The 23,851-nt window shown below is 43.5% G+C and overlaps 1 protein-coding gene and 1 long non-coding RNA gene across 5 annotated transcripts in view; one reads left to right on the top strand and one right to left on the bottom strand.

The window, feature by feature from the left end:
• Positions 1–23,851, top strand: part of grb10b (growth factor receptor-bound protein 10b) — a 51,315-nt gene that overhangs the window by 12,833 nt on the left and 14,631 nt on the right. For 3 of the 4 annotated variants that reach the window (XM_034554442.1, XM_034554441.1, XM_034554439.1), the window contains exons 2-5: positions 777–903; positions 6,455–6,551; positions 10,951–11,239; positions 13,232–13,370. In XM_034554442.1, the coding sequence (XP_034410333.1) occupies positions 853–903; positions 6,455–6,551; positions 10,951–11,239; positions 13,232–13,370 (576 nt within the window). In that variant the 5' untranslated portion in view covers positions 777–852. The remainder of the gene's footprint in view (positions 1–776; positions 904–6,454; positions 6,552–10,950; positions 11,240–13,231; positions 13,371–23,851) is intronic. The other variant, XM_034554440.1, reaches the window with a different exon arrangement.
• Positions 17,771–19,195, bottom strand: LOC117745866. The gene is made up of 3 exons (XR_004611272.1): positions 19,098–19,195; positions 18,182–18,310; positions 17,771–17,881 (listed from the first exon to the last, which is right to left on the bottom strand). It is a non-coding gene; the product is annotated as an uncharacterized LOC117745866 (long non-coding RNA).

The following is a 23,851-nucleotide window of genomic DNA, read 5'->3' as shown; positions in this document are numbered from 1 at the left end:
TACAAACCGGACACATTATTATTTATCTATTCACCATGGGAAAGTTATGGTGAGCCATCCAAGAAGTACTCCAGGTACTTTAGGTTTGCTCTCAAGAATTCCAAGAAATAGGGAGGCTGTGAATTCAGGTCCTTGTCAACAGTCCTGCATTTTCCAGCTCCTCTTATTATATGTGGTTTATAGTTAGTATACACCAGATGGTGAAATACAAGAATGGCCTTTTGGATGTAGGTTGTTCCTGTTAAGTCTTTTCCTGACTAAAGGCAGGGTTATATGGTGAAAAACATTCCACCGATGTTGGCGCATTCAATTGGCAAAAGAGCTGCAGGACAAACTCGATTTGTTACTTTGAGCTTTTATCTTGGCTCCAATTCATGCACTTCACCCTACATTTGGTGTAGTTCTCAAGAAGGTCATTTTCATTGCTCCATTTACAAAATAATTGTTCATATTGCAAAGCGATTTGGGATATGTCCGTTACAAATCATCATTTTCTAGGTAGGTACATCGGTAGTAATGTAGATTTTGAATAAGATTACATTATTATTCTCCCACTTGACAATGTATGACCAACCACTGTTCCTTGTTGTTTACTTTGGGCCTATGTGGGTTAAGAAGCGCTCGGTGCTATATTCTTCACTTCATCTTCCTTTCCTGCTGTCGTCCTCCTCTTCTTCCCTTTTTTCCTTCCTCTCTCGGACCTTCTCACCCTTTCCCTTCTTCTTCTGTTGTAGTTTTCCAATAACCTCCATTTGTCTGTTCTTCTTCCTATGCAGGTTCTGCTCTTGTCCATCTTGCATCGAAACTGATCCGACCAGGCACATTTCACAAAAGAGCTGAGAAACACAAAACATGGCCGTGGCCGGATGTCCGGATTATTTCCTGCATCATCCAAATTATCAGGTAAATGGTAATTTCCTATGTAGGGTTTTTTTTTTTTTTTTTTTTGGTACGTTAAACGTCTGTCTTTAAGCAGACTGTCCATGCCAGTTATAGTACTAAACTAATATGTAATACTTACTAGAAATTAAACGTATGTGTGAAGCCAGACTGTGAAATCGGTATTGAGGTGTTCTTCAGAGTTTGATGTCTGTTTAAGATTTAATACCCAAAGTAACTCAGAAATTCTAACATTTTTCATGTTGAATGGTGCCATTGTACTCATGAAATTACGTTGGATTCTAACTATGTCCCTGTACAAACCGGACACATTATTATTTATCTATTCACCTTGGGAAAGTTATGGTGTGCCATCCAAGAAGTACTCCAGGTACTTTAGGTTTGCTCTCAAGAATTCCAAGAAATAGGGAGGCTGTGAATTCAGGTCCTTGTCAACAGTCCTGCATTTTCCAGCTCCTCTTATTATATGTGGTTTATAGTTAGTATACACCAGATGGTGAAATACAAGAATGGCCTTTTGGATGTAGGTTGTTCCTGTTAAGTCTTTTCCTGACTAAAGGCAGGGTTATATGGTGAAAACATTCCACCGATGTTGGCGCATTCAATTGGCAAAAGAGCTGCAGGACAAACTCGATTTGTTACTTTGAGCTTTTAAACAATAATAAATAAATAACAGCCTCTAATCCCCTGCTTGTATGCCGATTTGTTATAGAGTTAGCGAAGGCAGACTTGACCGCTGCTCTTGGTTTGGTAGACTTGTTCACACCAGCCTCCATAGAGCAAAGGGCTTCCAAACGTTTTTATTAGGGCAGTAGCACGTTTGGCCCGATCAGAAGCTCATCTGTTGTCGGCTTGTCAGCTGGGCCATGGCTTTATCTATGACCTTTGACCTCCTTTGAGCTAGATGACAGAGAGTTCAGCTTGTTAGAGTATCCAAGATCTCTAGAGCTTAGAGAGACAGAAACCAAAGGGGTGTGTGTGTGTGTGTGTGTGTGTGTGTGTGTGTGTGTGTGTGTGTGTGTGTGTGTGTGTGTGTGTGTGTGTGTGTGTGTGTGTGTGTGTGTGTGTGTGTGTGTGTGTGTGTGTGTGTGTGTGTGTGTGTGTGTGTGTGTGTGTGTGTGTGTGTGTGTGTGTGTGTGTGTGTGTGTGTGTTAGTGCAGTCAGGGTGAAGTCAGGGTACCGCTAGCATGCATATTGTTTGTGTTAATGTCTTATTGCTTCAGCTGCAAAGTTGAATCCACATTGTTAAAACTTGTAATAATCTGTTTATTAACGGATACATTTCAGGGAATAGGTCCTGAGTTTACGCTGAGGTGACACAACCTTTGTCCCAGAGTGGATCATCATATGTCGTGTCCAAAAACAGTATCTGCTCATTGCCGTCACACTGCTATAACTCCCATTCTCTCAAACACACCAAGCCAGCAACATGTTGTCTTGTCATTTGGATAATTTTAATTGAACTCAAATCAACAACAATCAAACCTTTTTATATTTCGCAGGTCTTTTCCATTAATGGAGTTCTGCTTTAAAAGATGCAAAATCTAAATGTAGTGAGTAATCATTTAGATCTCGAACCTCTCGCCAGCGGTTTGGATGTATGCTGCTGAAGCTTCAGTATACAGAGCTTAATGGACACACACACACGCACACACACACACACACACACACACATTCGGCTGTTTGCAAAGCATTCAGCTTCAACAGACGTACCTTGACTGCTGCCGGCCTCGCTGAATGAGAAAATCCATTCACGGAGAAATTCCAGGGTTAAGGAAGATTTTACCCTGATAAAACTGCAGCAGCAATTCAAAATGGATTCAAGAGACGATAACATTCACACTAAACTCAAGGGATTAATTATATCTCCACTTTAATCTTGTTTCTGTTGTATGATTGTGACCGGCGAGTAAACGATGGTGTGTGTGTGTGCAAAGCAGGGATCGTTAGTGGCCGGATGACAGCTGATTTAAAGAACCCGTGATCCAGAAACTACAGCACCGGTGATACATTTTACAAGGTTATATAAATGTTTGTTTTACCTGGGACTATACCAGATGTGTGGTTTTTGCACATAATCGACAGGTGTTCCTCGTTATGGGAAGATTGCATTTGTTTTGCCTGAGATTTTTGCAATGTGAATATGTCACAGCTTCCGTAGGAGGGTGGTTTCATAGTAATCCTGTGTCAGTGTGGAAATATTAAGGCCGTGGTGACTTTGTTGATTCTGCAGCTCCGACTCACCCGGTCATCGCTTTCAGTGCATTGGAGTTTAATGAAATGTACAACATCAAAGGGTCTCTTTCATTATGCAGTTTTTTTTTTATTTTGGCTGGAGATCTTCCCAGCATGCATTGTGTAGCTATCCCTGCGTTTAGAGGCCAATATATGTCTGAATATTTTGTTTTGTACGGGAGGACGTACAACCAGGATTGGAATAATATTCCACAGTTGTCTTCACATGCTACAATAATCTACAATAGACCTGTCAGACTGTCTGGGTGACAACAATAACACAATAATAAAAACAATAAAGGTGTCATCACCAGCACAGCCAACAAAAAAATCAAACAAAAATAATTGAACGTTATGAAAATAAACGTCTCAGCCCTGCTCTGCTCGTCAGCTGTGCAGTGACGGCAGCTCCAGCTGACTTCCTACTATCCAAACAAACTTCATTCTGGTTAATTATGTAAGAAGGGATTTCCACTTGGTGTCCAGTGATGATGTGTGTTGTCACGGGACCGGCTTCAGTTGGTGTCATTGCCGTCGGCAACAGCGGTCCGCCGCGAACGAGTCTCGGACCCTTCAGTGAGATGTCCACACCTCGAAAGCTTTCTGATAGTATTTAGTTCTCGGTCAATCAAAGCATCGTGCAAATTCACACTGATGAACGGGAAGCGTATCCAGTGTATTCTCTGCTGCAGCGATGTGGGGTAATTATAACGGGCCCTCGTGCTCCTTCTGAGCCAAAGGCCTCTCAGTAAGCCAAGTATTGATTCATCATCTGACCTCTAAAGGCATAGCTTGGACATTGCGTCTCAGTTTTTTCCTTCTTGTTTGAAGGCCTAATCTCAAGACCTTTGTGTCTGTCCTGCTTTCAGTGCCTTAACCTTCAGCTGACCCCTTTTTAAAGAAACTGAACCCTCTTATTTGGACTTCATTTCAGCTATATCAATATAAAAGGGCCCTTATAAGCTACTTATCTCTGTCTCTGTCTCTGTCTCTGTGTGTGTGTGTGTGTGTGTGTGTGTGTGTGTGTGTGTGTGTGTGTGTGTGTGTGTGTGTGTGTGTGTGTGTGTGTGTGTGTGTGTGTGTGTGTGTGTGTGTGTGTGTGTGTGTGTGTGTGTGTGTGTGTGTGTGTGTGTGTGTGTGTGTGTGTGTGTGTGTGTGTGTGTGTGTGTGTGTGTGTGTGTGTGTGTCAGATTCTTTTTTATTTTCTTCGTTTTCTCCCCTTTTTGTAGTCTCAGCCATATGGGCTTCAATAAACCTATAACCATATGCAGAGTAAGGCAATGGCATGGCTGAGAAGTATGCTAAATGGCCAGTATGCATGTATATTAAATCCCCAAGTTGAAATTATGTCAATTGTCTATTGAGGCATCAAAGGCTGTTCGGGTTTGGATTTGTGTTGCTAAAATCCACAAAAGAGATCAAGGTGTGCTTTAAGTGTCTGTCTGTCTGTCTGTCTGTCTGTCTGTCTGATTTACCAGCCATGCAAAACAGCATTCAAGCCCAGTATATGCTGTGAAAGAGTCCCTACGTTTTTGCTCAATGGAGCTGAACCATGACCATCCTGTCCTGAATACGTACTCTCACACGCACCCACACACACACACACACACACACACACACACACACTCACGCACACTCTCTAACACTGTGCTGTACCATCCCATCGACCGAACAGCGTCCCAGTGCTGTTTGGGTGACTGGGTAGGGATCAGTCACAGTCTGGTAGCTGGACCCCGACACGGCGTGTGTGTGTGTGTGTGTGTGTGTTGATGACGGGGTTTGCTATGCCATGGGAACAAATGGGGGATGCGGTGGTTACTCTACTATTTCTTTTTTATTACAAAAGCAGGTTAGACCCATTACGCTCCAAAATCCAAGATGGCCGGAAACACGAGACAATACAAAGACGAACAATGCAACGTAATGACTGGATGCGTTTGGGTTCGTTGGTAGAGAAGAGCGGTTGTAGGGGGGTGGAGGTGGACCGAAACATATGGCGACGTTGAACTTCCAATTAGATCCAGTTTAGTCTGAACGTGGGCACCAGTGTCGACGCCAGAGAGGAACTCTAATAACGTGTTCTTCAGTGAACATTACAGCTCAAATCTTTGCAGACAAATGGATTATATATTTCCAAACTATACAGCTGAGCCCTTATTTTGAAGGATTGAGTCATCAGAGCTTTCTTCTCACAGTGGTCAATTCTCTTCGAAACGGCTCATCTTGTAAGTAAAGTTGTTATTTATTATAACAGCTTTTATTATTATTCATTTTTTGGGATAACGATTGTTAATAAAGTTAGGGCTGGGCAATAAATCAATATTATTTTGTGATGTGAGATTATGGCTTTGTCCTGGTTTTAAAGACTGCGTTACAGTAAAGTGATGTGATTTTCTGAACTTCTGATTGTTCGAGCTGTTTTTTTTTTCTTCGTTTTTTTGTCATCATATCCACATTACTGATTATTTATTTATTTATTTATTTATGGTGATATCAATTGTTGCAGTGATAAACTTTGTTCCGTGGCAGTCAAAAAATATAGATTAAAAAGACACCGCCAAGAAAAAAAAAAAATATATATATATATATATATATATATATATCCGAATGTTATTCTAAAGAATTCCATAAATCAGTGTAACTCAGAGGCTGTCGAGGCAACAGAGATAACTCAAAGTGATGGAGCGCAAAAAGCAGATATTGTAGGGGGAATAACATCTGTGTGAAAGAATCCAGCTCTGCGTGCAGCAGCCTGTCACGACTGGAAGGTAAAACGAGGACGCGGTCTTGATGCCGGCTGATCTCGTGTTCTCCAATACACACCTGGTTCACGTTCACACGCGGTGGACTGTGGCGTGTCTGTTTCCACACGGGCGTGTGTTGAAAGAGGAGTTCCACTTATTGGTTGTATTTGTTGTATCGTGTATATAAAAGGCTATTTAAACGTATTTGTAGCATTCCAGACGGGGACAAGAGATGAATGTGTTAAGATCATGTAATGATAAACGACATGCTTCCAGTCCACTTGTAGCATTTTGGATCACGCATGTGAGACTACCTTCGTAAATCCTAATTGTTCCCATGGTCTCGTAGATAAATGAGGTTCAACACACATTGTGGGCAAAGCAGCCTGTATTTGAAATGGTCCTACCTAATTGTTCTTTGTGACCAATCATTGAAATACTCAGCGTTATGAACTATAACATAACATTCTCTCTCAAAAAGATAAACTGATGTGTACAATGTGGATGTGAGTGTTTAGCGGCTTTTCACAAGGTTCCCAGTGGGGTGACAAAATATACTTTTTTTTCTCTCACAGCAAGACAATATAGACCGGTCGTCCAATCACAGACAAGCTGACCTCATCGGTCCGAGCTTCCAGCAATCAGCCAATCGGAGTTCTCCAAACCATCAAGGTTGGTCCACCACCGCCAATAGTAGTGTGTGTGTGTGTGTGTGTGTGTGTGTGTGTGTGCGTGTGTGTGATAATATATATTTGTGTCTCTTCCGCTGAAAACCTTTCAGCAGTTCAAAGGGTGATCTGCATGGACACAGGGTGCCGTTATAATTACGTCGTCTATCTAATTGTGCCATACGGGATTCATCCAAGACAATCGGAGCATGAGATTTAACAATATTGCCTCAGCATGGGAGGTGTGGGGCGGTTGGGGGGGGGAGTCTGCGAGGACTCAACGAGCGAATTGGAACGCTTGGCCTTGGCATGAAAAATAAATGGAGCAGAAATTACATTGTCATTTTTCAGGATCAGCCGCAATGGAGGGAACTCCGGGAGGACCAGACAGGCAGACGAATGGAGATGACTTTAACTGAGGAACGGTCTTGCTTCCATTGTCTGAATGATGATGTTTCACATAGATACCACAGATAGATTGGTGTGCTTCTACAGTAGATTATGCCAGACATGTGTCCGGAGCCTGATTAGTAAGCACCGGTGCTGCACACCATTTAGATAAATTTTTTTTCAGATCTCCTCCTCCCCTGTCTCACTCTTTTTCTATATGTTCTTCAAGGAATGAGTGACAGTTACGCAACTATTTCTAAGTACTTTTCACTATGTTCAAGCAGAGATTTTGAATTCAGCCCCAGCGCCTCTGGTGTCATTAGCGGAATTATAATCCTTCGCTGACGTCAGTAAACTTGTTTTCCAGTCAACCCACTGGTTTTATTCCAACAGGGCTATTATAGAGCCACCAGCTACTTGCTGAGCTTTATATTGCTATAAGCTAGAACAGTCATAAACCTATTAAATGTTGGAGGGAACACTGGGGCTTTGTTGCTACATGAACCGACGTTATTCCACATGCTTGGAATGAGATGCTGTTGAGCGGCGTATTGTGGGGATTGGAAGCCAAATGAAATGGAAGTTGCTCCACCTGACATTCCCAATATGTTATCTATAAATTGCGACACGCACACATTGTTTCTCTGTGACGTCAAAGTTCAAAATGCAGTCTCTCTTTTTCTATAAGCAGGAGAATGACGAGGCCGCATTGTGCCGAGCATACATGCGAGTCCTTTCTAGTCTCTCACAGATGCGATGTCACAGGCTTGTACTCGGCACACGCCGTCTCCTCTTTGTTGTCCCCTCCCCCCCCCCCCCCCCCCCCCCCCCCCCACAACACGCCGGAGGGAGTTCAGTCATGTAGCTGAGTGCGTTGTCTATACTCTGGAGGGTTATAGGAAAGGACTCGGTAGGGTTATAGGACTCGCTCCCTGCTCACAGGCCACATATGAAATCTGGAACTACTCCAGAGGAGGTAGGTACGCCCCTTTTTTTGTTTTTTTGATTTTATAATGTTTTAACAAGTAAATCCACTTGTGTCGACACAAATGTCACATACATGGTCTTAACATTTTGACAGGTCATCATTTAATTGAATTTATATTCAACCCTTGAATAATACCTTTTTTATTTCAGTTCCAATAGTGTCAAAAACTATTCCATAAAAACGGCTAGTGAGTGTGCCTTGTGTTTTTAAGATGTTGTGTGTTAGCTTTAAGATATCTGAGGTGAGGCGGTTACGTCCTGTCCCCGCGCTGACACAGTGATGTTTAGTTGTGTGTTTGTATAAGTGGGGCGTGGCATTCGCTCCCTCCTCTGTGTTTGGTTACTCTGTTGGTCCAGGAGTCAACGGTGTGAGTGTTTGGTGTGGCTCAGACAACAGAGGACGCTCGGGCTATTTTAAAAATGTAAAAGCGTTCATGTACTTTATATATAATGCAACTCAGGATAAAAGAATATGGTTAACAGCCAACATATTTGAAAACTATGGTGGCTATACGGAAACTATTAATTATTTAATGGCCTTGTTCAGTGACAGAATAATGATGGGAACCTGTTAAGTCTTATGTAAACCACATTTAAGGTGGTTTTGGGTCATTTTTAAGACCAAACAAGAAATGTAAAGACTTTTTTATGTGTATTTTCCCCTTTTTTTCCCTTGATGCTTAAACCTTAAAATCAAGACAATAATCACCAGTGAAGTTAGTTGTAGCCCAAGGAGGGGATCTAATTGATGCTGTAATATTGTGAGGCCAAGTGGGCAATGACACAAAGGTGTTTAGGTCCCTAATTGTCTGGTAAAACTTGAAAAAGAAAGAACTCTGGTTTGTTCCCTTCTCCAAATCTTATAATCCTGTGCGCACGGCTGTACAGTGTGTCATCCACCTGTCAGCCTTCCACTCAGGCGACTGACTCATACCTTTGTTTGCCTGATTGTGACATGCACAGGTGATTGGGATCGCATGATTGTCAGTTCCTACGTCACCGCGTGAGTGTATGGCTCGTGTTTCTTTGTACACCAACGGCTCTGCCAATCCCCATCCAGAAGGTCAAAGTAGGTCAGATTCATGAGGGAACTTGTTTCCTCTCACCAGCTGGAGGGTACGTGTCTCACCTCGTGAGGATGACGAGCAGATGATGTGTTCAGGGTACAAGGAATTTTTTTGAGAGTTTTGATGGCGTTTCTAGTGTCCCCTCATACCATTTGGATGTATTCGTTTGATTTTGCTGTCCTAATTTGATCTTTCTACATGTTTAAATGTAAATGTGTTACAGGCGTCTTGCCCCGTCCTTTACCTTGTGTATGGCCTCGTACGAACCCCGTCTCCTGTGGTGTGTGTATAGCTCTTTAGCTCTCCGGGCTATCTATAAGTAGCTGCTCCAGCTTACCTGTCACTATTAATACCCACAGATTAACCACCTTCGATTCACCGGCACCTGTGACACAGCTATCTGACACGTTTTTCAGATAAAAGCTCCTGAGAGGCAACACTTTATTTTCAGAAGGCATTAGCATCGGGGCTGGAGTCCGAGCTCCGCTGCTGCATGAAGAGATGGGGATGTTTGCGGCCGTGCTAACCGGTGGCTCCTGTTGTTGTTGTTGTTGTTGTTGTTGCTGTTGCTGCTGCCTCTGGAACAAAAAAAGAAGCATCTCGGATACTTTCACAGGAAAGTGATTCTTTGCCAGGCTCAGGGGCTCACTTTGAAGCCAGTGCTTTTCAAACTTTACATCAATCACATTGCAAACGTCAGATATGGACTTTTTTCACTGCTGTTAGGGTGGCATGACCCTCGCACCACCTCGCATGATCCAGCTGTCGGCTGTCCTGAGCCGTTACATGAGTCACATGAGGTGCATTTAAAGCCCTGGAGTCCTGACAGCAGGGCCGCATGATACATGTCAAAATACGGCACATAATTAGCTTAATAACTAAAGCTGTACCTGGAGTGTTTGCTGAATAGAATAAAGCGACCAAAAAGGTAGCTCTATCGTTATTAGGAATGAGACGTTCACATTTTGCCTGTTACAGAGTATGGAACCAACAAGCCAATTAGAAATAGATAATATAACTAATTTACATTGAATCGTTACATTATCAGATGCTTCCCTATCCTCTTGTGTAAAGAGCAATGTGACAATCCATCCTAAGACGCATCTCGTCACAAATATCGTCTATAAATGGGCTTCATTAGGATGAATGTCATTTACATCTGAGATTGTGTCCTCATATCCAAATGAGGTTCCTTCACATGAGAGCGCCTGCCCTGTACTATTAGAGCTTGTCTCCCCCTGGTGGTGTACTTGTGTCCTACAGTACAGTTAGAGAGAGAGAGAGAGAGGGAATTAAAATGTGCCTAAAGGTTTTCACAGAGGCTTTGAGGATGGGTTCCTCCTCCTGAGAACTAAGTTCCACATCCTGCTTTTACAGACCGTTTTTAAAAGCAGGATGTTCGATACATGCGGTGAAGTTGGAGCCGCTGCCTTCGCTGTGAACTCCAGTGGTGAGAGTTGAACAGCGTTACAGACAGGTTTGTGCCTGTTGTCCTTGGAGATTTGGCTCACAGAGCACAATGTACTTCGTCAAGATAGTCTTGCTGATTGAGCACCCTCACAAAACTGGTTACCTGTGTGTGAGTGTGTGTGTGTGTGTGTGTGTGTGTTGTGTTTTGTGCGTGCCAGTATTTTCCTTTCCTTTCCTTTTTATAACTTAGAACTAAGGTGGTGTAAAGTAAGGTCAAGGATTCAAATCCAGGCCACGATGAAATGATAGAGAAACTGAAATAGAAAGGGAAAATCCCGACACTATCCAGGGACTTTCTTTTTTTTGTGTACCTCAACTATTTGAAACCAGCAGACTTCTTTCCAGCTTTCGTGATGCGTTTTTCTGCTCCACGCTGTCCGTTGTGGACTTCTCCTCCGCAGTTTTGAAAACCTCTCAACTACTTTACAGAAGCATGTCTTCCACTCAGTCAGTGATGTGCTTCTTTTTTTTCTATCTGTCTCCTTCCAGAGGATGACGTGGATTTAGAGGCCCTGGTGAATGGTATGAACTCTTCGCTGGAGAGCCTGTACTCCACCTGCAGTGGCCAGCAGACAGAGTCCACCCCACTACTGCACAATGGACAGATCTCTTCCCCACAACACCACCATCACCACCACCACGTGCAACACAACCAGCCTCGGCAGGGTCAGCACTCGCACTCGCTAAGCCACGTCTCCCCGGAGACGCCCTCCACGTCTGCGGACTCGTCCCAGACCAGCCTGCGACGCTCACAGCCCATGCACATTCTCGCTGTCAGGTCGGTGCCCCCACAGTGTACACGGATATCGCTGTTGATATATTGCTTTGCCCTCTTCAGCAGTTGGATTTTTTTTTTTTTATGGAGAAATTTACATGACATTTACATAAAGTTATATTTGGCTGCAGGGCGGCATCGCGAGTCGGGTGAATGCCCTTCGGAGCGGTACGGGGACTATTGTGATAATCGATCGATCCTCATTTAAAGCTAGGCTGGGACATTTATTTTAGAAAGATTGTTTACATCAATCAATACATCAAATGCTCTATCCAGATATACAATAAATAAAGATAACGACCTTTCTAGGGTCTGGGTCTTTTGGGTTTGATCGTTCCTAAACTCTCGCTCACTCTTGCTGGTTAACTGTCCAAGATTGAATTTGATGTCAATTTGGGGTTCAGGAAAATGTCCACAATATTCTGTCATTTACCACATGACATTGAATATATATCGAACACACCGTTGAAGGGAATTATGAATTGGCTGTCAGTTTAACGTGTGCATTCATCGGTTGTTTTACCGTGACATCAAACTTCAGAATTGAAGATGCTTGTCGTTAACATATATCAGCAGGTACAAATGTAAATAATACTTCAAGTGTACATGTGCACACATACAGACACATGCACTCTGGCAACAGAAGTATGCCACTAAACTTTGAGCTAACTTCTTCCAGCCTCTCTCACACACACACACACACACACACACACAAATACACACACAAACACACACGCAGAGCTCCTTTTTTCTCTCTACATTGGAAAAAGAAGCCTCTCCTTGCACACTATCATTCCTCACCACCCTCTCGATAATTGTGCATAACGTTTCCTCCCCGCTCCCTATCCGTAGCCTTTGAATGACCCTTTTCTCCTTGTCACTCCCTCTTTGTCTCAAACTACACCAGCGGGGAGAGAAAGGTAAAAAAAAAATCTCATTTATTTTAGTACCAAGCGCAAACGTCTCTCTCAATTTGAAGAGTAGGAACCCATATTCTCCCCGAGGCTGTTATTGTATGCATTCAAAAGGTGTATATGCTCACTCACACATACACACTAAGGCAACAGAGGTATGGCTGCATGTGTACACTGCACACAAACACAAAGGCATTCACAGCGGAGCTGGTGTCGGCTCCCATTATTCGCCTTTGGAGTACATGACAGAAACAGAAAAGGGATGATCAGGGAGTATTCTGTCTTATGAGCTCTCTCTCTCTCTCTCTCTCTCTCTCTCTCTCTCCCTCTCTCTCTCTCTCTCTCTCTTTCAAGCGCACAGACTCTGAAGTTCTTATTATTCAGGGCTGACCTCTGGATAACCCAGTTCTCAAGCTCAGATGGGACGACATCAAAAGGCCCGTTCCCTTTTGAACTCACTGGGTTCTACAGAGAGACATTTTGAGAAAGACGGGGAGAAAGAAACCAAGAGAGAAAGCGCCTCCTACAGTGATTCTCTGAGCGAGCTAGCTATCGAGCTAGAATTTTAGAAACTGGCCTGCCCATTTAAAAAAAAAAAAAAAAAAAAAAAAAAAAGAAGACGAAATTCTGAAAAGTTTATGATCAGCTGTCAAATCACCATTCCTCTCTCAGGCCACAAGCTTACACCTAATTTAAAAACGACTTTAAAGTGATTTTCTTTTAAATTTAATATTGATGTGTGATAAATATTGCAGACAATTAGCCGGCCCGCTCCGGGGGTCTGGGATTTCCATTTGCTGAAAGAAGTTTGATTACGGGTAGATCAGATGGAAACAGACATGAGCCTGGATACTGTACATCAATGCTTTATTAATTCCAACTCTCTCTTTCCTGCACGCATTTCACGTGTGTCAGCAGCTCTCGTTTCAAAGTTCTCCCAGCTCACTTTTCAAGGGGCTGTTTCAGGTCACGACCTTAGGCTCCACCGAGTATTTTTTTTTTTTTATTAGTGATGAACACAAGCCAATACTAAAAGTAGGTTTTACCACGGTATGACTGTTTTCCTGTGTCCATTGTCCAGGAGGTTGCAGGAGGAGGAGCTGAGGACGTCATCCCTCCCGGCCATACCCAACCCTTTCCCCGAGCTCTGCAGTCCGGCAAGCTCCCCTGTCCTGAGTCCGGGGTCTCTACCTCCTGGAGAGCCCTCCACAGCTATATATGTAAGTCAAACCCCACAAAGACGCACGCTGGGATCTTTTCAGTAAATTAAGAAAGTCCTCTTTTTTTTTTCTCAGCAGGGGCTTGGTGGGTGTCATATTTTACCACGCGTTATAATTTAGTGCGGATTGCATCGGGTACAAAACCTTGTCTTCTTACGATGTCGAGATACGGATGCGAGACGTCGGCTGATTTTGGTGTTGATAACTGAGACCTGTGTGCTTGTTTTGAAGGATGCAGGATTTTAATATCATAAATCAGCTGTATTTAGTGGTCAAGTGTGTTTTTCCATGCTCTACATCTGCGTTTTGCTCATCTGAGGGATGATGATTACTTGTGTGTGTGTGTGTGTGTGCATCTCTCTGAGTCTGTTTGCATTTGTGTGTTCACTTGTTGACAACGACTTAGAGGCTGGTCTGTCTATTCCTGGAAGTCTCCCCGTCACCACTGTTAATGGTCTTCACGTGGGGCCAGCCATCGCCGCTTACAGTAACATACTAGCTTACAGTAAAGTGGGGGCGGACTATTTCTCATAAATACTCTCCATGGTTACGATCCCGGTCTGTTCGGGTACGAGATACTCGTCTGCAGTCGTTTCTTGCCACAATGGAAGTCTGAGTTTAATAAGACCGGCTCTGCTTTCTCAAGCGTCGGCTCGTAAATCACTTGATGAATTGATAAACCTGGGGCCTCCAGTAAATGCTTTAACAGTTTGGAAGTCGCGGCTTTGAATTACCACTTGTGACATAAGTAGGATCTCTAAATGGTGAACGACCGACTAAGTCTTGAAATATTAGATTTTATTCTGGTCTTCACGAGGGGACGTTGTCTTTGTCTTTGGAGGAACGACACGGGCTTGAACGACTAGCTGGCTGTGGCTTTAATTCCACACTACATGGTAAATCTTAGTCCATAAGGTAAAGAGGTCAAAGATTAATGTTTTACTAAGTGGTTATGGCTTTTGCATTGAATTACTATCTGTGACATAACTTTGGCTCAATATAAGTAAAGCAGGCGTGTCTGGTAAATATTCAGCAACCAATGTATTGGACTGGGAGACCCGCTCGGGCTGGGAATGTTATTGGTTTTTGAATTCCCAGGCGGGCTGTTAAGAGTGCAGTATAAACCAGGAAGTGGATTAGGGGATTAAAGGCGGTGCAGCGGAGTTGGCGATTAGCGGCGGAGCTAAATAATTTCTGTCATCGTCCAGTATGATGAAGTAGTTTTGTTTTTTTAGCCACTCGTCTCTTTATTAGGCTACTAGCTCTGTCTCTGACATTGACCACAGGTATGGCCCCAAATCACAGCAATCGTGTTTCCAATTTCCAGACTTTAAGGGAGCAGGAGTGAAATTATTCTTGTCTCAAAACCAAAACAATGTCTGCATACTTAAACCTCAGAAATAAAAATGCTCATATATCGGTCCCCTGTTAAAAATTAGAAATACAGTTATTCCGGTTTCTTTTTGGTCACACAGAGGAGACCTCGAAAGAATTGTCCAAGTGAACCCATAATCCATTGTTGTTTTGGATCTTCTCACAAGTGCTCATTTCATAGTGAGACGTTTGTTTGAATGAAATTTAGTTTGAAGAACTTTAAAATGTTGTCAGTCACATTAGGGAAGAAGAATGTAAGATGTGTATAAGAGAAGTTCACGTATTGAAACATCGCCGTACATATGCTCTGAATGTACAACAATCTAAACATGTTAAGTGTCTACTGGTTTTGTTTGGCATGGAACACTAAACTCTCATAATTAAGAGACAATGCTGAGAAAGAGCTGTGGAAAATGTAATCCTCTTTGTGTGTTTGCTGTGCTCCACATGGGCCTCGTACTCGTGTAAACCAGTGTGCTGTGCATCCGTCCATCCATATGAGTGCATTTGTGTTTTTGTCTTTGTGTGTTATGTTAAATATTTACAGCTTTGGCAATGGAAAGTATGTCTCACTGTGGTTGGAAATTCATTTAAGCACCTTACGATTGGAGAAAAAAAACAACTCCCGTCTCATCACACACATGTTCTTTTGGGGTCCAGCCCTGGAGGTATGTGGAACAGTGGGAACGCTGCTTTCTCGCAAACACTCCCTTGAGTAGATCAGATTGTTTCGGGACGAGTGGTGGACTGTCAAAGGTTTGACGAGTGGGATGGTGCAGGTGAATCATTGCTCCCAGCCCCACTCTACAAGACCTCGAGCCACAATGGGTTCAACCATGTCTGTCTGTCTGTTCTTACCCCTCTCCCTGCCCTCCACACCTCCAGTCAGCCAGCCTGCTGCTGTGAAGTTTCTCTGTTTTTAGTTTACTGAATTTTCCGACCTCCAGGCGCTTTCTGACAGACTCTGGTACTTCTGTCCCTCTGTTCCTTTCTTACCTCACTCCTTGGCCGCTGTGCAGGAGGCACGAGGACGCGGTGCTCTGCTGTCAGGAATCACCGGGGAAGCTGTTTGACGTGGGCCTACGACTCCCTGATTACCTCACTTTCTTCCACTCTCCTCTCCCTCCTGTCTTTCTCCATGTTCCCACTCTTAGTCCTCCTCTCCTCTGCAGATGGCCTTCATAGGCGTGTGTGTGTGTGCGCGCGTGCGTCTGTGTGTGTGTGTGCCAAACTCGACCTTAAACCTGTTATTCTGAAGTGTAGCATCAATAAAACAAGTCAAAATCCGAACAGAAAGAATGCATTTGGTAATGTGGGAGCTGCAGGATGACTAAGAACATCAAACTAGGAAGCTGCCATCTATGAGCACTGGCACCGGGTCGGTGTGAAAGTGTGCACAGATGGGCACATATTCTTCAAAAACACTAACTTCCTGTGCGTGCTCAGGATTACTACAAACAAAGTATGGGTTAAAAACTCCATACATTTCATTCTGGAAGCAGGAATTACAACCGTGCCACACTTTAAAAACAAAAAAAGAAGAAATATTCTAAGCTTAGCCTGTGTAATCCATGTCGTGCAATGGAAACCCCTATAAGAAGCCTTGAATGCGAGGCAGTTAGCTTGTATATCCATTCATTTTCTCCGGCTTGACAGTCTGTCCTCAGTAGTGCAATAGAGCGTGCTGTTATATACTCACTTGGACACTGTGTTCCCATAGAGGCCCCAGTCGTTCTAGTGTGGGAACACTGATTTGATCGCTGGGTTGCCAGATTTTGCAGGATTTACTGTACTTGGACTGGATGTCCTGTAGCTCACTGTGCTCTATGGTATGGCGGGATCCCCACGCCCCTGTCTCTGCCTCTCTCGCCTGTGTTTCATTATCTCTCCGTGGCGCTGTCTATTTCTGTGTGTGTGTCTCTCTCTGTCTTCCCCTGTCGTTCCGTTGCCCTTCACTCTGGACTTTTAGTTCAGCCCAGCATTCCTGTTGATCTCAAGGAAGGAGTGGGTGCCGTGCACGGTGTCCTCTGACAAATTATCTCGCGAGATGAATTCTTATTCACACCACGATGAAGTAAGAGGCCTAAAATAGCCCCGCGGTGCCAGACGGGCATCGGCGGCTGGGTTTGGCACTAATAACGTTCGCACAAATGAGCTGCCGGCGTTCGGTGCCGGCGTCGTTATCTAGTTGCACAAGTCTGACAAAAATATAACGCTGCTGCTTCCTGTATCACGCAGGTTGAAGCAAACCTGCTCGCATCTGTCTAGCATTTGCAGAATAATGACTTGTGATATTCTTCAGTAGGAGTTTGGCGAAGTATAGTATGCAAGCTGTTTGGGGTTACGCAGATATGGCAGCTATATATATATATATATATAGTAATGGTGTTTAGAGATGGAAGCAGCACGTACAGAGATCACACTATCTGTCTATTTGCAGGGGATTCACGTGTGTTTCTTCCATCACTTAATAGTCATTAACTGACTGTATATGATATAAATGTGTTCATTCATTCAGTATGCTCTGCAGGTGAGATGACTCATGTTTTCCTTAGCATCCTTTCCTGTCTACTTGTTATCTGGCTTGTATTCTTGGAACCTGCTGAGCCACAGATCATTAACATGTGATCTGATGATGGTGATACTGATCACTTTTCTGCCTCATCTCACCTTATCTCTTCTCTCTCTCTCTCTCTCTCTCTCTCTCTCTCTCTCTCTCTCTCTCTCTCTCTCTCTCTCTCTCTCTCTCTCTCTCTCCCCCTGCATGACTGCGCCTCCAGCCAACTTTGCCGGTCTTCAAAGCTGTGGCACCTACTTATCGAACGAGTCTCACAGTATCGGTGTGCCGCACCACAGTATATCGTTTAAAAATGATGAGTTCATGATGTCTGCAGCCTCCATAACAGCTTGCAAAAAAAAAAAATCATGCGACAGACTGAAACTGTATATCGAGTAGTACCACAACCAAGGAAGGTGTGATGCAGTAATCAGGCGGCATACTGTGTCTCTTTGCATCTCTGCAACGTGCAAGTTGCTGAGTACAATCGAGAAAATGTAATTATCATGACCGCTCATATGCTGCAGATTATGAATGTTGCATACAGTCACTCCTGTCGTCCGCCCCAGCTGAAGGAAATCTGTAACGTGATAAGTAACCACATTTTAATACAATATGAGTGAACGCTTTTCAACATATTCCCAGTCTATGTATGCCTCTGTGTGTTGTGTGAGGAATTGTGGTTGAAATGCAAATGTAGCCCTGCAGCATTTGGTATTTTGGCCAAAACGAGACGTAAATATTATCCTCCTTTTTTTGAGGTTGATCTGGCAACTTGGATAGCGCCCGAGTAATGTCTGTCTTTTAAACAATCAATACTCGAAGAAGCGGCCATTCCAGTCGCTGAGCAAAAGGCGACGGGATTTAAAGTAGAACCAACCGCTGTGTAAATGATGGGCATCGATCCATCCCTCCTCTCACTCTGCTGGCGCTGAAGCATGGCATTCCTCAGCTGCCGCCTCCTTCCTCAATGTTGGAAACACTCCGGGTCAAAGGGCAGATTTTTCCACTGTAAAAGGAAAAAGCAGAATGGAATGCTGTCGATGCCCAAACCGTTGGCTTCAATGTGTGGGAACGTCTGTGGGCGCGTGCACGAGTGTGTGTGTGTGTATTTAGAGAGAAGGGTGTGTTAGGGAGGAGGTTCTGTGTATTGTGTGTGTGTGTGTGTGTGTGTGCATGCATCTAATGTATGTATGTTCATCTTAACAAGCAGGGGTGTGTGTGTGTGTGTGTTCTGCTTCTCATTGTAGCGCTGATGTGTTCTGCAGGCCGCACTGTGCGGAGATCAAAGATGACGCAGTGCCAGAAATCTGCCGGTTCACTCTTCCAGCAGCCAGCCTGCTTTTTTAAAAGGGTCTTAAAGTGAAATACGGGACACACACATACAAACACTTGTATTGCGTACTCGCCAGCTAGCCGTGTGTGTTTTGCACTGTTTATGCCATTTGGATTGTTTATGTCTTTGTGATTATTTATAACTGATGCGAGTATAAATAATAAGCTCAAACTGGATGTTTTATTGAGCTTGTGCGTGTGTGCATCCATGTGTGTGTATATTCGATGCATGCCTGCCTGCTGCTAACATTAAATCTAGTCTCCCCACACACACACACACATGCATGTTATCTGATGCTCTTTGTTGCAAAGGTAAAGAGAGCATGCCGGCAGTACAGTGACCCTTTGTCAGCATACATGCCCCTGCTCTCTTTCTCAAGCAGACACTTGCTTTGAGTGACTGAGTGGATTTGTAGCGTTTTGGTTCTGTGAAACACAAAATGATGTTGAACAAACGCTACCTGGTGAAGAGACGGGCAGGTTATGGTCGAGTCTGGAACATCTCATGTGTCAGGGCCATATTTATCCCCCACTGCTAAATGGAAACATGCCTCGACCTGTTACACACACACACACACACACACACACACACACACACACACACACACACACACACACACACACATAATCAGGGACATACACACACTTGGCCTGTTGTTCAGTATTAAGGTAGGGTGGCTGGCAAGATTACTCTGAGTAAGGGCTCAGTTTAGAATTTAGATGAATAAGACTTTTAAAATTGACACTGGACAAAGCCACTTGGGAACAGATCACCATATTATTGCTTGTGCACAAAGACCTTTGTAGTTAAGTTAAATATGTGTTGTGCATTGGTGTAATACCAAGGCCAGTGCTTAAATAATAGAGCACCAAGAGCCGCACATTCACCAGACTATCCAAGAGGAACTTATTTTGTGGACAAGAATCCCACTTGTGTATAGACACAAACTCTTTGGTTTAAATCTAATTTTATTACATGCAAAATGTATTTACACGCCTCCAGTCAGTGTCACTACAACCAGTAAGCCATCTGCAGCTCACATCCACTACCTACTGAAAACTGCATATGTTAAACACCCCATGACAGCCCTGAGCCAATGGAAAAATAGCAATGCATACACATAAAGTCTAAAATGTATTGCCGCTGTAGAGATTATGCAATTGATTTCTAATAGTCATCCGAGAGTGACATTAGCTATAGGCACGGGTACATTGGTATACTAGAAATAAAAATTAAAACCTTACAACAAGAATGCATTAGCTGCCAAACGCTGTGCTCCAAAAATATTTAAAAAGAAATCAAGACCGTGTATTTGAAGCTGTGCAAAAAAAACTTCGACCAGGTCAGCCACTGAGTTGGTGCACAGCACACTTTGTGACCGGTCGAGTCATTTATGTCATCAAAGTTAAGGTTTTAGTGATGGATTAAAGAGGGGATCCTATTCAGGGCATTTGTAATTGCTCATTGAGTTGATGGTAGCAAACCACAAGCCTTACATATTATAAAATGGTTTTAAAATGGATTATCTGCGTAAGTCTTTTCTGTATTGAATTTCGCTAAATAATGTCTGTCCATAGGAACATGACGGGACCGCCCAGGCTGTGGGGATGATGCACCTTTTTAATGGTACATCCAGAAGGCAGGCAGTGTAAGATTAGAAGCCACAACTTTCACCCGGCTAATAGGGCGAGATCTCATTACTCCTGCAGCTAATGGGAAGCCCTGATGGTGTTAGCGACCTCCTCCGTCTCAGTCGCTGAATGTTAGATTGTCGGAAGAGCAAATGTGAGTGCTTTTTGCAATTATCCCTCCTGGGCAAAATACAGAATTATAAAAAAAAATGTATCCAAAAACTATTTCATTCATAAGGTAAGGTTTTCGTCTGACAATCTTTTGTTGTCCTCCGCGGCTCATGCACGCCTATGCATGCATGTGTGCCTGAATACAGGTGTAAACGCGCGTGTCCATGTGTTTCACAAAAGAGAGCAATGTGTTGCTGCCTGCAGGCATTTCATCTGGACAAAGCTGAACAGAGCTGTTGGACCCATGTAGGTCATAGAGACTGCATCTCTCTCTCTCTCTCTCTCTCTCTCTCTCTCTCTCTCTCTCTCTCTCTCTCTCTCTCTCTCTCTCTCTCTCTCTCTCTCTCTTAGGGAATGTAGGACGGCTCAGATTTCTGAAGCTGCTGCTGGGAAGAGGAGGAAGGGAAGAAAGAGTAATAGGCATATATATATATGTAACAGTTTTATTATATGTTTTTAACTGTTCTTTTTTTTTAAAGTTTGACTACTTCTGTGTTGTTTATACACATTTAATCAGATAATCAACTATTATTGGTAGATCAAATCAAGTAGAGAGCTCCAGGTTAACAAAAGGAGCTGCCAAAAATTGGGAAAATAAAAGTAACATTATAATTTCTTATACTTCAGTATCCTTTGTCGCCATAGTTGAATTAATAGAATTGTTTAATACTTAAGGATGCTAGACAGGCCACTTTTCAATAAAGTCTAAATTGAATTAAAATGACGTTACACATGTAGCTATGGCCTTCAGTCTTTGATATTGAAGGACCGGTTTGATTGCTTAAAAAGCCCCTCTCAGAGGCATTTGGAGACAAAGATCGGCAGTAGAGAGAGAATGAGAGAGGGAGAGAGAATGATAGACAGGACCGTGGCACTGTGATCTTGGCATCTCCAGAGAACACTCCCCCTTAGTGGGGACAGTTTGTACAGAACGGTGGCGCATGCTGGGATTCCTCTGAATGGGAGATGATTGTTAGCACTCCCCTGGGATGCTGGTAGTCCTCTTTTTAAAACCATGGGGACGCCAGGACCTGTCAATGTCTTTCCTTCATGAGAATGTCTATACACTTGTATTATTAATAATAACCTTATTATAGTTGTATGATCATTCAATCGCATAGTTACGACAACTTTGTTACTTGTGAGAACAGTGATTTTTTTTTTTTTTTTTAATTCTGCAATCTGAACGTTTTATCCAAAGTGTAAATGTAAATATGAGCCAACCAATCTACATAAAAACAACCTTTTATGTAGATTGGTAGTCAAAAATGGTCCAGAGACCACCGATAACACCGACAATGCCACTGCTTGCCCATCCGACCAGTAGACCATTTCCAGGAAGTGGCCAAAATCATGCCAATGATTTCATCCTTTGTTCACCCAATCACAGTCCCGTCCCCCCCCCCCCCCCCCCCCCCCCCCCCCGCCCCATTCCTCTGCCCTCCTGCTGTAATTGGACAATGGCTCCAAATCAGCAGTGGTCTGAAAGGACATTCGCCACCCGGGGTTTTCTGGCAGTCGACCCTGGTGCACAATTAAGCATCCGCCCCCACTTTTAATCCTGTTGGTAAAATATTTGGCTCCACACGGGGGGGTGTTCTCAGCAGGCGGTCACAGTAAATAGGGGAGGGATTGTTCTCGAATCATCATAAGCCTGTCTAGTTGGCCTTTAGGAAGTGTGTTGCCACACACTGTGCATGTGCAAATCTAGTTGAAGTAAACAAAAGGTGCATTTGACCTTCCAACCAACCGGTGATAATATGGAATTCAAATGAAAGTTGGTAGCTGTGTAGGGATGTTTACGCTGATCCTGTGCTGAACACACTAAATTGATAAGTTCAGGTCGTCAAAAGTGCGTTTTCTGATAGATCTTGGTGCGCCGTCTCTCAATAGACGTTGGCGTTAGTCGCACACATCCCCAGATCTTTTTTAACTTTGGTTGAGCGCAAAATATTTTCATCACCACGAAGCACAATTTGCACCACCGCTGCTATTTAAACGGAACATTCGAAACTCGACGCCACCTTTTTCCGTTGCGATAAATACCCTTTGTGTGCACATGCAGTATTTTGTACGGCTCGGACAAAGGTCTGACGTCAATGTGTGGTACCTGACCCGCAATGCTAATTAAATTTGACCCAGCTCAGCAGCAAAATCTTCCAACCTTCAACTTGCGGAATCTTAATACCCTAAGTAGGTGTTAAGACTCCATTATTTAGATACAGAGCAGGCTCTGTGGGATATACAGTGTTCGGCTTGATGCATGGCTGCACAGTGGAAGACATGGCAGTCTGCCACTGTACATGACTCTGTATTGTCAGTGTGCACTGGGAGGATTGTCCTCCTACATTTCTCTCCATACATCTCTATTCCCTCCCCTCCTCCGTCCCTCCCTCCCTCTGTTCCCTGGCTACTAAATCCCATTCTGCCTCCTCTTGCTTCGCTGAGTCCAGATAGGCCTCCGTGTCTTGGGTCTTAATTTGACGCGGTAATTGGATGACAAGGGACAGTTTCCCGTCCCTTCCTCACGAGTCAGCAGATATTTTTTGGGCTAGTACCTCCCACCACTGCTGACTGCAGGCGCTGAGCGAGGACGGCTCAATTGCCCGAGGCCCATTCAGGTTTCTGTATCTCCATCTCGTCAACTGGAGGTTAGTTTCCAGGGGCGGCCCGAGACCACACACGGCAACACATTACAGTCAGAGGGGCTTTAAAGAGAGTACTTGTTAATGAGAATATGAAGCTGGGTGGGTCGTGTGAGCCAAATCAGCTGATCAATGGCTACAGTTCTTTTTTTTGTACCAATACCAATAGAGGTTTTGTAAGACACAGAGAGAGCAGATATAGCCATACCTTCCCAGTGGAGGGGTTTGTCATGGCAAGACTGATGACCTGCTAAAAGTCAGCACTTTGTAAGTGTCTATATAAAGTAAAGACAAGTATATACTTGTGCAATGAAACTGTGAAGCTTTGACAATGCAACATTGTCTGTAAAATATCTAAATTAAGCTGTTTAAAACCAAAGCACAAAGGGTGGCGTTTATATAGGTTTTCCTTGCTGCACACGACTGTGAATGTTTCCATACAAATAAAATTAAAGCTTTTAAGCTTTCTTTCTGACTCTGTTGGAGTAATCAACATTGTAAATAGCCTCCATTCTCTCTGTTTTCATAATAAAAGCTGTATCACGTGTCCTGCTTCCTGCCCGTACGATCAAGTCTAAACCCAGGGATCACTCAGTCAACCGCTTTAAATCATTATTTCATTTATTTCTAGATTCTACTGCATCAGCTGTCAGAAGACAGTGAGTGACTCTTTTCATGCCTCAAATAGTGTGCATGCTGCAACCAACAGGCTTATTCAATCCCAAGATGGGTGCAGTTCATTTAAGGGCTGTGGGGTATTTGTACAA

Source organism: Cyclopterus lumpus, chromosome 16 (genome assembly GCF_009769545.1).
Source record: "Cyclopterus lumpus isolate fCycLum1 chromosome 16, fCycLum1.pri, whole genome shotgun sequence".
NCBI lineage: Eukaryota > Metazoa > Chordata > Actinopteri > Perciformes > Cyclopteridae > Cyclopterus > Cyclopterus lumpus.
The sequence above is the reverse complement of the archived record's forward strand: the minus strand, read 5'-3'. Positions and strand labels throughout refer to the sequence as shown.